Source organism: Polyodon spathula, chromosome 5 (assembly GCF_017654505.1).
Source record: "Polyodon spathula isolate WHYD16114869_AA chromosome 5, ASM1765450v1, whole genome shotgun sequence".
NCBI lineage: Eukaryota > Metazoa > Chordata > Actinopteri > Acipenseriformes > Polyodontidae > Polyodon > Polyodon spathula.
Genome location: NC_054538.1, coordinates 33,269,092 through 33,283,919, shown reverse-complemented (window position 1 = coordinate 33,283,919; position 14,828 = coordinate 33,269,092). Strand labels below are relative to the sequence as shown.

The window sequence follows — 14,828 nt, the reverse complement described above, 5'->3', positions numbered from 1 at the left end:
ATCCCTGTTAGTCACCACTGACTTTGACATACTGACTCCAGCATTCTATGTACAAAGCTTTATTTAACTTGTGACTTTGTAAAATTGTTTAATAAAACAAAAAATGTTCTAGAATGTTGTTGGCTTCTTTAACATCATTCCGCAACAGTTTAAAAACCGATCAGGCAGATTTACAAAGCATTTACTTTTGAGCTTTAGATGTGAAAGGGAACTGCAATGGTTCATAAGAGGATGAAATTTAAGCTACAAAAAACGTGGATGACAGTAAGTATATCCCTTATAAATGTGACAAAAAAATAGAAATCATGTATATTCCATTATAATTTGTTGTAGACTTTTTTTTTTTTTTAAATTGGGTTATGACAATGTTGTCTTTGATGATATATTTTCAGAAGCTCTCTAATTTTCAAATTTTCTCTCCCAAATTTGAATTATTGCAGTATTCAGACAGAACACGCATATATGGTCATGTGTCAGGGGGTACCACCTATTATGTTTACAGTTGTACATATGGCATCCTGACTGTAATAACGTTTTTAAGTGCAGGACTAGGTTGCCAGACTTGACCTGTGTAGAAATACACCAACCCTAGCGTGGAAGTGCACTGTAACATTATTAGATTATGAGATATTTGGAGGGTCAGAGCAATGACTCCAAGCACAGTATGAGGACAAGCTGTTTGGGTGCACCAGGACAGAAAGCAGTGGTGACAGTTTGTACACTCACTCCTACAAACACAACTACACTTGAACAGCAAGGCAGATTATGATATGAATGATTTGTTCAATAGTGCGTGTGTGTGTGTGTGTGTGTGTGTGTGTGTGTGTGTGTGTGTGTGTGTGTGTGTGTGTGTGTGTGTGTGTCTGAGCGTTGTGCTAGCATGGGTTAAGCCAGTACATCATCTGCTGATAGCTGGCGGTCCTCAGATTCTCAGGTATCGGACCAGTCCAGGCGGAGACTACCTAGGCTGGGATGTGCTTCCAGAGTTCATTAGCTTGGTAACATCTGCTTCTGGGTGATAAGGGACTGGTAATTTGATTGCAGCACTGAGGTGAGACATTTTAATTTGGCATTTCAAAAATCTAGGCTATGGTATTGATTGGATAGATACAGAGTACAGATCGTGGGTGCACAACTGTGGTGCTGGAGATTCAAAGTCCTGTAGGGTTGACCGGCATCTTTAAATAACTAACCAATTAAGACTCTGTTCAATTAAATAATTTAGGGTACAGGTGGAACAAAGTTCTCGAGGGCTTTGCACCCCACAAAGAAATCTGAAAAACATCAGTTATACATTTAATAGGGGTGTGTGATAAAGCGGTCAGTAGTGTGCAGGTGTAGAGGTGATGCAGTGCTCAAACAAGGACAATAACAGTGTTCACGGTCCAAACAGTTCTTTTAATTGTGGTCAGGGTTCGGCACCGTCAAATAATAATGCTGTCAACTACACAGCAATGTGTAGTTACACAGCTAACCAAAACAGGGTTTCAGTCCCAAAATAATAATACAAGAACAGAAGCACGGTTCTCATCCTTTCTCGCGGTGCTCCAGTGCTGGTGGTGAATAGTTATTTTGTGACTAGTGCAGTATTTGGAATCCAGGTTTTAGCTGTCTACTAAATACAAACAAACAGTGGTTAACTAAACAAATACAAACACTCACGTTCTCTCTAAAACTCTGTCAGCGCTCCATTTGCAACCATGACAAAGGAACCAATTGCATTGTCACATCCCCTGAAATACCATTAGTCACGCCCCATCCAATAACTAGTTCAATCTTGTCTCCTCCAATCCATGACTGACACATCGCTTACCATGCTAGGGCGATGACTTCTGGTATTGCGACCCCGCCCCCTTCCTGGGTGGTTAGCTTCCAGCTGACCCTGGAATGAACTACGGAACCATCCAGTATGAGGCACAATGTTCCTGTTATACTGCGCCCTCACAGCTCGGGATTAAAACTGGGAATATGTGGATCATCTCCTGTGCAATAGCATTGACTAGAATATGTATTGTTCACTTGGTAGAAACTGGAATATATAATGTCTGGCATTACATCTCATTGACCTATGATTGAACTACCGATAGGAGACATAGTATAAAGCTCATTGGCACCCTTTCTAAGGGGAAAATCCTCCAACATCACTCTGAAAACAGTTATTTATTTTCGTGTAACCACAAAACACCATCTTAAAATCCTACAACTTTCAACATTAGCCAGCCCTTACACCAAAGGTAATTGGTTCTTGAACCTTAAGAATAACTTCTATAAATAAAACATGTTCATACAATAAGTAATACATTGCTTGAAAACCAACAATGCACCTCTGACTGCTTAAAGATATGAAAACTTCCATCACTATGAAGAAACATAAAATTTTGAAGTTCTGCATAACTCTTCAATAAGAAATTAACCGTTCTGCACCGTCTCTGTACTTTAAAATCAATATTCCTCGGTGTTTGAACCAGAAAGTCAGTTTGTATTATCCCCTTTGAAGGGGATATAGTGGGTGGCTGTACGTACATACATCCATCTGTCCATATATATGTCACACTTCAGATTTCTCTATATATCTGGAAGTTATCCCATTGTTACGAAATGTGATATTTACATGCTTTAGCTTACTGGAGATGGGTGGTGTCTGTGTGTTAGTCCATCTGTATGTCACACGTACATTTGTGCATACAACTGGAGAACTACTTGTGATTAAACATGTAATTGCTATATTCTGTATTATTCTATACATACAGCACTGTTGTTCTATTGATGCTTGAACTGTAAAATTGTATTTTCCCACATGAATGTTCTCCATCAGGCATCACAGTTTTGCACCACCTCTTCAAATGTATTATTATCGATGGATAATAGCTAATAGATAATTGTTATTACTGTAATCTAACTTGTAATAGTTTTACCAGCTATTAAATCACATCAACCCTGCCTCGATTTATTTGTCCATATGTAAATAAAACACAGGAAAAATCTAATAAAAAACACACACTTTATTTACAAGGCAGTTCATATACAAATTTATATCAAAAAGCAAGTGCAGATGATTTGCATCAAAAGCTATAAAAAGGCAGCAAAGTTTATTAAGTTGTTTCAAAGTGTTTGTTTGAAGTTTGCTACGGCAGTCGAATGAAGGCAAGACATACAAAAACACAACATAAAAGAGTAACGGAGAACATTTCAAAGCCTGCATGTACAACTCAAATGTTTTATTTATTTATTTATTTTTTAAATACAGTGTTTCCCCAAAAGTAAAGGTGCAAGACCATTTTGTTATCTCCCAAGAAGTGTTTCCAAATAACAAAACAATTAAATTCACCCTCAATGGTAGTGCAGTAGGTCATCCAATTTAGTAAAGCTCTACTGCCCATTTGACGCTAGCAGTCTACATGCTAAACTTTATAGCAGCAAAAAGATCCTCTTCCATTTGGCATTTACAAAAATGTAATTATAAAATAAAAAATATAATACATTTGTTCAAATAAAACAATTTTCCACACACTTATCATCAGACAAGCTAAAAAACAAAACAAAAAAACAAATACACACACAAATAGTGGTTTAAAACCAAACAAGTACTTAAACAGAATATTTTTGAATATTCACAATCTTGATTATCTTAATTTGGTCTGTAATAATGCTTTAACACAATACTTCCCATCAGTGCATTTAGTTAACCATGTGTGACTGTTTATATTGTTATTTAGTACATTTGTTCCACGCAACAAGAGGAAAATAAGAATACTGGCATAAAACACTGCTTATTTGCCAATTTCTGGACAACAACATCCAAACAAAAAATAAATTATGCAGGTTGTTCTTTATATTATTATGCATAAATTATACATTTAAGTGATACAAAAAATAGTATTACCTACCTAGTAACTTAGGTAAGCTTGTCGTTTTAAGTTTTCTTTGGTTGGTTGAAATCCAACAAGTGAATGCACAATGTCAAACTGCATTGTGCTGCTCCCAACTGTTGTACCACAACAAATAGGTTCCCCTCCTAATTTTATCTTCACGAAGAAGGAACGTTGATTCTTAAATCAACCTGAAGTGTTTTAAAATGTTATACATGTTATAATGCTTAGCTTGAACCCTTTACATGACTAGAGTCCTGGTTGAGAATGGGTTAATATATTTGCGGGCCTGCTCTGTTACAAGCATTTGGTCTTCAGTCTTTCCACAAGCAACTGCTTCCCATGTGTTCAACTCCTAAAATAAGAGAAAAAATATAATGAAAATACATTTTATTTGCTTTACATCCATTTTATTTTAACTAAGTTCTTCACCTCTTTTTTGGGGGGGAGGGGGGGTGTCAGAATATATTGAAACTTGAACAGTTGTGGACAAGTACATGAATAATAAAGTAAATTATTTTTTTGTGTTACAGTTTTAATTGGTATGAATACTGGTATCTATGTAGAACATCCACTTGATTACGTATTCTTCCATTTGAAGAACATGATCCACATGTAACAGTATTTACAGCATCAACATTGACAGAACATGCCATATAAATGCGTTAATATGGCAAACAATCGATTTAGCAGACTAGATGCATCCTAAAACATACTCAAAATACCGTGCTACTATCCTAACAATTACATGTAATGGACTTCCAATTGGTTTTCGAGGCACATTAAAAGTTTTAATGAGGTTGTCTTCATTTTTGTCAGATACAGGCATCATTAACACTGAACTTGTAAGAAGATTCTGCAAACAAGCTATATATATATATATATATATATATATATATATATATATATATTATATATATATATATATAGACACACACACACACACACACACACACACACATATATATGTGTGTGTGTGTGTGTGTGTGTGTGTGTTTAATTGTAGCTATATACCACCTGTCTATTACTACATTTTTCTGATGCTTCATCATTTCATTTTTTTATGTTTACATTTATATAAATACATTTTACATTTTTAAAACGATAACTAAATAAAGAAATAAAAATGAAATGTTAAATACCCAAACACACACTACAATGATTTATGACACAGCTTATAAGGAACAAACACTTGTAAAAAAATATCTTATCAATATCTTTAGATTAGTTCAATGTTTATGTTTAAACAAATCTGATAAAGTTGCTATGTGAAACCTGACCCATTAAATGGGAAGGGCTTTGTGCCTGTTCTAGAAAACTGTTACACATTTCAGAAACTTTCAACCTATTTTGAGGGCAACCAAATAAAACTATTTTGGTTATCGGTTATATTTATTAGCAACTTGATCATAAGCAACCATAATAATCAAATAATAAAGTTGTAAACATCTCAACACATTCCTAAACACACAAAATAACTTTCGAATAATGTGTTTACTTTCAACAGGTGTTTATGACACCTTTTGTTTTTTTTTAATCCATTGAAAGCCTGCAAATCTAATATACATACCGGTGCATCTTCGGAAGAATTGCCTTGTGTGAAGAGCTGAGTGTTGAGGTTTTCTCCCTCCCACTGGAGGAAAGTTCTTATTCTCTCACAGGGGCATTCCACCTAAAATAGATTTTGAAATCAACACGGCTGTGCACTTAACGTTTGGTAAATATTTACAGAACGTTTACAAGTTGCTAGAAAATACCTCTTGTTTAATTTTCTTTAAGGGAGGTTGCTCATCTTCATGCAACCCTGCTGCAATTCCAGACTCACCAGCTTCCTGTTTGATGACATCTTCCAAGTCTTGATCGAGATGGGGAGTTTGGGGCTGAAACAGATCAAAAACATTCCACGTTAAATGTAATAAACAGAAAGTTATAATGAGAAGTATTCCACATGCTGATACAGACTTCCCATTTTCAGTATGCATTAAATCAAGTCCAAATATATTTTAATGTACAGTATATATATTCATCTATATGGGCAAATGTTACCGAATGTATCAGTCTTTTTACCAGCATGTTTAAAGGGCCATATTTGATTTCCTGTAGAGCCAGTGCAGTTTTGAAAGGAGTAGCAGTTCTTGGAAATGTCTCCATTACCGATTGATGGATATTTGAAGTTCTGAAACTGATAGGAAAAAAAACAAAAAAATCAGTCAATGAACTTGCAAACCACATGACACATCTTCCTTAGATGACCTTAAAAAGGGTTGATCGCAATGTTGAGTCTGTAAAGAAAATGTAAAAATGCAAAGAATTGTGAAATGTTATTCCTGTTACTGCAACAAAATATTTATCATGTCAATGAATTAAATAAATATATGAAATAATGTACAGCAAGTAATGAGTAACTATGGTATTTGTTTTAATTAATGTTGCATTGAAAGAGTAAGGTAATAAAATGGTTTATGTAAATTGTACTATTATTATAATGTTGACCTGTTTCCCCCTGCTAGTGAAATGAGCATTATATAAATGGCATATTATATCTACGTCATTAGCTATGTAAACACCTCTTTTAACGAATACTGAAAAACTTACACATCATTCTCTTTCTGAGGTTTAGTTACGTGGTCCTGGTGCAGTGGAGTTGTAATCATGGATTTCTGAGTACAAACAGGAGTGGATGTTAATGATGGATTGTCAATCTCTAGATTTACTTGATTTGTTGAGGTGCTGAAAAACTGTAAATAAAGGTGAACAAAGTTATAGATTTAAATAAGGACACTAAAACTCCCAAAATCAAAGAACTGAAGAAGCTCCATTTGATTTCTGCAAATAGCTGATTAAAATGCAGGCATTCATTTAAAGCCACACAAGCTGGGTTTCAGGTGAAATTTAAACTGTAATGATTAGATTTGTTTGCACGTTGTTTAACAAGTGATGTAACTTTTAAAATAAAACAAATTGATGTATGGTAAACAACAAGATGGTTATTGTACCAGTAACAGCAGAATGTGCTGAACCACTGAGAGCTAGCACATTCTCTCTGAAAAACAGCTTGCACTTTGCTTTAGCAAAGGTGTTATAAAGAAAAGAAACATAGATCTAAACTTACTCCAGGAATTAAGACAGAAAAATTGCAGCTTAGGTGCTATGAAGAAGAATACATCACTAGTTAGTTTTCTGCTGATGCAGAGAAAATGGTCAGAAAGTGACAGCAATGAGTAGGTTAAAATACCTAAGGAAATCAACAAGTGCAAAACTGATTAGTCGTTTGTTCCAAATGATTAGTTTCTAAATTGTTAACCCATTTTTGACTGTTGCAAATTAGCAGCTGGACTCTGCAGTTCAACTACCTGCGAGGGTGAGAAGGGCAGGCTTTTGACCGGGGAACGCTTGGGAGTGGAGCAGCTGAAGTCTGCTAGTGTGAAGGTGCTACCCTCACCACTGTCCGAATGGTTGGCAATCTCTTTCCGTTTGTGAAGGCTGACTGCAGGAGAGGTGGCAAACTCTGAGGCAGAAAGTGACCTGAGCAAAGCAGGAGAGCCCTGACACAGCACGCTTTTGTTTAAGCTTGACTTAGTGTGTTCAGTACTTTCGTACACACTGCCCTCTTTTTGCTGAAGCTCTGTGCATTTGTTGCTTGGCATTTTGCAAGCATCTGCACCTTCATGGAGTTCAAAACTGCTGAGATCGGCCCATGTGGAAGGATCCTGAAAAGATTGGGGGAGGCACGAAAGACAGTTTGGTGCCACCATGTTCAGTTAAATTCCTATAATGATCAAAATGTCCTAATTTCTAATACTTTCTAGAAGTAAAGAATAAGTCTTTCTTTTTATTTTGTTTTTGTTTGTTTGTTTACTGTTTGATTTGAGGAGACTACTGTATTTACATTCCCAAAAAAATACATAAGTAAATCTCAAATATGTACCCAAGGCAGGATGAGTTTTAAATATGTACTCCAGGCATTTTGTATATGTTTTAAAGCATTACAAAGTGGTAGGAACAAAGAGCAAGATACATGCACTCATGTTAAAAATGCCTAGCCAGGCTACCAACTATATTACTATACATTTCCATTTATTCAGTGCTTGTCAGGCGCATCAGGTCCAATTTATTTTAAATTTTAAATTTAGAGTAAAACAGGTTTAAAAGGCATTGAAGCCCCACCCCTTGTTCGCTGTGTTTTTCACATACCTCTTTATAGACGTGCATACTGATAAATCCTCTCCTGATCACTCGTTTTATCACCAAACTCCTCAATAATGTGATCCAAGTCATTATTTAATTACTGTAACATCAAAAAGCTCTGCAAATGTGTGTGATATTCTTTGAGTGCTGGATGCAGAAGCAGCTTCCTCCTTTGTTATGTCCGTATTATCTCTGTAGTGGATGGGGATATGAGATACACCCTTTTTTTTTGGTTTCATTCAGCTCCTATCGGTCTCACTCAGCCATTGAAAGGTTTTATCTGCTTTTTCTGGAGAAAAAACGACTAGAGACCTGTGCCTTACGTCTTTTTGATGATGTCGGACAGGGTCTGACATCGGACTGGAAAGAAAATTGTAGTGTCGGACCTGGTCCAACATAGGACCGCAAAGGGTTAAGGATCCTAGAAAAGTTCCCCATCTGATAAACCGTTCTGTGAGTATCGTTGCGCAGTACTGACTTACCGAATCTATTAGCTGGAGTGTATCTGTTAACTCAGGGAGAGGCGACATGCCATTATTTTGGTTGACTGCCATGCTGCGTGCTGGGGAGGCTCTCTCTTCAGGATGACGGCCGTGGTCCAGGGGAGGAGGGGGAGCAGTCCGTTGCTGCTGTTCTCCCAAACAGGAAATGGTAACATTGTCACCACGAGATCCTGAGTTGTCAGCCATCACTGTGGCATTCCATCTTGAGTAGTTTGGCACCTGGCTCTGCACAAGAGTGGCAGAGAAAAGGAACTTAGCAGTGAAGTTGCACAAGGTGTCAAACAGACACTGCTGAAGGCAAGATAAAAGAGATTGCATCACTTGAGCAGTTTGCATGTGAAATAGACACCCAGATGTTTCCTTGTATTAAATACCCAAGCAATATGGGAACTACAGGAGAATTGAGCCATTGATTTAAAATCTTAGGCAGGATGAACCAAACTCTTCCAACCATTGTACAAATGTAGAGTGTTGGGTCGAGCACTATGTTAAATAATTTTTCTAGTAAATTTCCCCATTAACGTATTTTTATTGCATGCTTTCTTAATATAGAATGCGATTTTGTCCTAAAAATTATGCAACAGATTGTTATGTTTGGAACCCAGTGACAAAACAGTATACAGAATATCACACTATTGCCAACACATAGTTTAGCTAAAATCTGAATGACACTAAACGTTAATGCAGCTTTCACATGTTTGGTGGGAGAGCACATTTTTAGGCAACATGTTCCTTATAAACTTTTCAAAAGTTAGAGTTGCTTTCCATGGTTAATCTATTTTTTCCTCTTCTATCTCTAACCTTCCTAACGCTGCAGCTCACACCAACACAGCAAAGTTGTGGGTAAATCATGTTTAAATCAAGAACACAGAAGACCTCATTGATAGGTATAAGTTTTTACAATAGAGAAGAAAAAAAATCTAAATGAAAACCATTAGTACTAAGAACATGCAAATTAAATCAATAACACAAACAAACCACAGATTTGAAAATCCACTATAAATCAATGTGTTAAGGCCATCATTTGCCATCTGAGAGATTGTGTTATTATTGTGTGTTTTTATTTTTTTGTAATCCTGTTGTGGTAATGAGTTGTTTACAGACAAGAAAATGCACAAACCTTTAAGCAAAAAGGTAAAATTAATTAACAAAGCAAAATTAATTGAAAACAAAAGGAGGGAAAGTCTACAAGCATGCAAACCAAAACTGTGGGGAGGCTGAATTTGTTCATTTTCTGACTTAAAATGAGTTTACAGTTTTAAAATGGAATTGACGTAATCATTACCGGTATTTATAATTACTTTGTAGAGGTATGGTTACTAATTACAAATGTTACTTATCTTGTGTGGTTGAGTTTCTTCAATATCATTTTGTGCAATCTGTTAACTTTTAAAGACTTGGCTGAAAGAAATTATCAAGTGAATATCACTGGTGAGCCTCATCATAGTTTTGGAAGATTTAAAGAGGAAAGAAAAGCATTGGGGTGAAGCTGCTATCCCTTCATCCAAGCCACTCAGTAATTCTTACTGGTAATGCTTGCTGCCCTCTCAGTTCATTCTCAGTCGACATAAGTAGCAACTCTAATTCCTTTATTCTTTTCTCTTTCTCAGGATCTTCATCACTATAGTGTCTCTGAAATTAAGAGTTAAGGGAAAAGAACAGATAAAGTGTATGCACAGCAAAGGAGAAATAAATGTTTCTATTCTGCTGTGCACACAACATACAACTCTAGAACTGTGTCTGCAAATCAGATAACCCCAGTTTCACTGCTTACTATTTGAACTGATCTGATCTTTTAGTTCAGAAGTGTCTCGTCTGACCTCCCCCTTAGAAGAAGTGCAAAAAACAGCATTTTACACAATACTTTACAAAGAAATCCCACGCAATTTTTTTTCTATGTACTGAAAAAGCCTATGTTTTAGTAATCCCTATTTGACAGAGTTATTTTAAAAGACTTACCTGAATTGCTACAGCAGCGGGTTGGGGAATGTTGAGTATATTCACATGCAGAGCTACCGGAAAGGGAACTGGACCAGGAATCTAAACAAGAAAAAGGAAAGATGATAGGGTCAGTCAATATAACTTACATATTAAATATTTCATGATTCAAAATAAATAAATAAAAAAATAGGGCAAAAATAGCAAGGCCAGTCTTACGGATGTGTCGTGCATCAAATCGTTTTTATTTTTTAGAAGCCCCAACAAAAGTTAGTATTTAACATATTCAATTTATTTTGTCACAAGATCAAACTGGACAATGGAATTTAAAGTTTACTTTGTTACAAGAGCAAGCAGAAAACACTAGCCCAAAAAATGCTATGACATTTACAAAGGGGATTTAAAACAATGACATGCTCATATAATTAGCAGTCTTTAAAAAAATACACTGTTAACCAGTAGGCTACATCCAATAGATATAATGATAAAAAGTAGGCTATATATATATTATATATATATATATAATATATATATATATATATATATATATATATATATATATAATATATATTTATAATAATAAATTTTTATTTTTTTCCTTGTACCTGAAACCATTAATTGTAAACGTAGCTTACACTGTGTGTTTCTGGGATGTGGAAATATTGAAAATCAGCATTCATTGTGGGTATCTGAGTGGGTGGGGACGAATGGGCGAAACCCATTATGTGGTTATTCTTATTGTAATTTGCAGCCAATGCAGGCAGGCCTGTTTTGGGAGAAAGCTGGAGATAACCTTCCTGTTCAACCTTTCGTCGCATCGTGGAATTCCAGTGGTTCTTGATAGCATTATCAGTCCTGCACAAGAATAACAAAATGTATATATGTTAATAAAAACAAGTCTTTTATCGCCTGTATCAAAAATGTCAACATAGAATTAAGCTGTACTGAAAATGTGCTTATCACATGAACTGGTTTATCATGGAACTGTTTACATGCCACTGTGGTATTAAAGTAAGCTAAAGTTGGCAAAACAAAGTGAACTCAGTATTCATGTAGAAAAGCTATCTTCCTGGGGCCAAAACAAATGGATCTAAACCAGAAGCATGCAACACTTGGCACCTGGTTCAGCTGTGGCAGTTCCCAAGTAGGAAGAAAAGGGACAAAACATGATATGCATGACATGTTCAGTCATCTGATTAGAAAAATGTACTATGCTGTTAAATTACCTTCCAGGAAGGAGTTTAGCAATTTCTGCCCATCTATTTCCCAGTCTTTTGTGTGCTTGGAATATAATTCTGTCTTCTTCTTCTGTCCAGGAGGTTTTCTTCACCTCTGGGTTCAAATGATTATGCCACCGTTCTCTGCACTGCTTGCCAATTCTCCCCTTTAAGTGCTTTGCAATGACAGACCAGCGTTTGGGACCATACTTCAGCACAAGCTCGATCACCTGCATGAAGAATACATTAGTATATCTTGATATGCTATTCACGCATTTAAAAAAATAATAATTAATTCAGTAGCATTGTTCGACAATCACAATCAAGCTAAAGAAACTTTAGGACAGTAGACAAACTTCTGTTTTATTATGATAAATCGTTTGAAGCTATTGATAAATATTCTATAAAACACTGACACCTATTTCATATTCCTTTTGTTAAAAAAAAACAAATCAATAAAATGTCATTACCCGCTGATCCTCTTCTTTAGTCCAAGGCCCCTTGATAAGCTCAGGATTCAACACCTTTTGCCATCGGTGCTGGCACTGCACATCTGTTCGATTCTATTAAATGGAATAAATTAACAAAATTGTTTAATTATTCATTTCTGTGAGCTCACAGTGTCTGAGAATAATAAAAACAGAGACAACACAGTGCAATCCTCAGCAGTACTGTTCCCATCTAGTAATGATCACCTTCATGTTTGTTTCCAGTTCTGCTGTTGCTGCTCTGGAGAATTACTCAAGACTATGAGGTGCTTGCACTTAATACAGTACTGTATTGCTGTTGGTGCTACTGAATACCAGGTGCCCACAGTATGCATTAGAAATTAAAACATTTTTAGTTTCCAATTATGAATGTATTGAAAGTTTTATTTGGAGAAACTGAATATTTACTTCTACAATCCATGCGAAGGCACAGGTGCGGTGTGGTTTTGAAGATCACAGAGACCAACTTGATGACTTTGTGTTTCAAAAGAGAAATAAAGAAATGATACCCCCATTCTTCTTGTAGCCCCTCTTAAATGTATAGCCCACAGAAGTTGTTAATAAGACCAGAACAAGAGTTAAATATTACTGCATAATTTAATGAGGTCAAAAAAAAAAGTCTATCTCTGGATCTACATCTTTTCATGAATTTTGAATTTGAAGAGTCTGCCATAATGCATATGGACTGTTTGTTGTCTTTAGTTACCCGGGTTAGTATCACCACAGGTCCTTCAAGCCTCCAGTGGTTTACTTATATTCAAATACCACTTATGTGGCTGTGCAGGTGGCACCAAGATGCTTCCCTGTCAATATACAACATGTGCAACTTCTCCTTTAAAAAAAACAAAAAAGGAATCATTGTTCAAACCAACATGTTTAATACAATCTCCCGCTTATCAATGTGGAGTAAAAGATAAAGCTTGTGTGTATGAGATGCCAGAGATAATATATCACAATTAAATAACAGGTAGTACTTACAGGAAGGAAACTGGCAATAACTTTCCAGTCTTCAGTTCCATGGTGTTCAACTAGTTTCTTCAGTTTTTCATCCTGTGGGAAGAAAAAATCCAACATTCAGAAACAAGCAAATGATTACTTATTTTGCTATAAACCTAATGTTTATGACATTTTGTAACTGTCTCTTTTGTAATTAAGAACACAGATGCATAAGCATTAGTCTGCTTTTTGTAAACAAATGTACTGCTGGTGTTTATAAAAAATAAAGGACAACACTGCCATAGCTATATAGCACAGGAAAACTTATCCAATCCAGCCCCTCTACAAACCAGCATTTTGTATAATTTGACATCATTTTTTGGTCCAGACCAAATCCCTATTAAAATAATGGTGTGATAACTTCTACAATCCAGAACCTGTCTATTCTGGAATATGGCAGTCCGGCACCAAGTCATGTTTTTTTTTTTCTGGTCTAAGTTTACAATCAAGTTTGTGTAAACACACACGTGTCCACAGGTATGGTAAATCTACAGTAAAATCCTTGCTTACATAATGGAGAAAGTAAATTAAAACTGATACAAATCTTGAGCTACAAGTTGTACCTGGACTCTACTTTTACTGTATGTACTGTAATGGTTTTTTTTTTTAAATAATTTGTTGTTTCATTTTTTCAGGTACAGTATTACAGACCTCTGTAATCCAGCATACTGTATAATCCCGCACAATTTGTCCCAAACGATGCCAGATTCGACAGGTTTTACTGTATTATCTTAAGTTTTACTTACTTCTTCACGGGTCCATCTAGTTTTACCTAGATGTCGCTTCCCAGACTTTGGCAGTGGTCCATCATAATCATGGTCATACATTTCAATTTCTTCTTCATCCTCATCACTGCTGTAGACACTAAAAAAAATTATATGATTTAGCCAATAAATATAATATTATATCAAATGCATAAGTTAACACCATGCAATAACAGAACCTGTATATCTTGCAGATCCTGGTGTGGGACCAAGTTACACATAATTTGAAAAACTGGTTCTAATGTTTTTGGTTTCCACAGATACATCTAAGGGGATTGGCAACGTGAATTATTTTGTTCATGACTTGTACATGTTGGGACCTGTATTTTTATTGTCAGAAAACAGGTTAGTTATACATTTGGCAAACATTCAACCAATCATGGTTTAAAACACAGGTCAATGTTCTGGATACTAAACTCTAGCCGGAGATACATCCTTTATAATATGTACTCAGTCTATGTACAGTGTGGATAACCCTTAGCGTTCTCGCGTATTGCATTATATAGTATAAGCCTATAGTTTTACTGTGGCTCAGGGAAGTTGTATACTGTATTAACAATTTGTTTTTTTTGTTTTTTTACCTTTTGCTAATGATGTTATTCAAGAAAAGTTGAATACTCTGTTGCAATATAGTCTATTAATGGTATAATTTGCCTTTCTGCAGATTAATACCGCTTCTCTACACAAAAGTGAAAGTTATGGGTTTAACCCTAAATTACCATTATCTGTACAGAATAAATTGTACTCAAAATGCAGCCGTTAATCGCCCTCCCCGATAAATATGATTTTAGCCAGAAGGAAACCAAACAAACAGATACTTAAACAAATAAAAGCAAGTACGAAATGTAGATGTCCGTATTAAAAA

General features: G+C 35.7%; 1 protein-coding gene across 7 annotated transcripts in view; it reads right to left on the bottom strand.

Moving 5' to 3' along the window:
* Positions 1-2,982: 2,982 nt before the first annotated feature.
* Positions 2,983-14,828, bottom strand: part of LOC121315866 (transcriptional activator Myb-like) — a 13,358-nt gene continuing 1,512 nt past the window's right edge. Inside the window, exons 2-15 of one of the 7 annotated variants that reach the window (XM_041250404.1) lie at positions 13,946-14,063; positions 13,182-13,253; positions 12,186-12,278; positions 11,725-11,945; positions 11,134-11,353; positions 10,520-10,600; positions 10,088-10,192; positions 8,540-8,785; positions 7,223-7,579; positions 6,465-6,607; positions 5,937-6,051; positions 5,627-5,749; positions 5,440-5,541; positions 2,983-4,224 (exon numbers count right to left, since the gene is read on the bottom strand). In XM_041250404.1, the coding sequence (XP_041106338.1) occupies positions 4,111-4,224; positions 5,440-5,541; positions 5,627-5,749; positions 5,937-6,051; positions 6,465-6,607; positions 7,223-7,579; positions 8,540-8,785; positions 10,088-10,192; positions 10,520-10,600; positions 11,134-11,353; positions 11,725-11,945; positions 12,186-12,278; positions 13,182-13,253; positions 13,946-14,063 (2,110 nt within the window). In that variant the 3' untranslated portion in view covers positions 2,983-4,110. The remainder of the gene's footprint in view (positions 4,225-5,439; positions 5,542-5,626; positions 5,750-5,936; positions 6,052-6,464; positions 6,608-7,222; positions 7,580-8,539; positions 8,786-10,087; positions 10,193-10,519; positions 10,601-11,133; positions 11,354-11,724; positions 11,946-12,185; positions 12,279-13,181; positions 13,254-13,945; positions 14,064-14,828) is intronic. The other 6 variants (XM_041250405.1, XM_041250407.1, XM_041250408.1 and 3 more) reach the window with 6 other exon arrangements.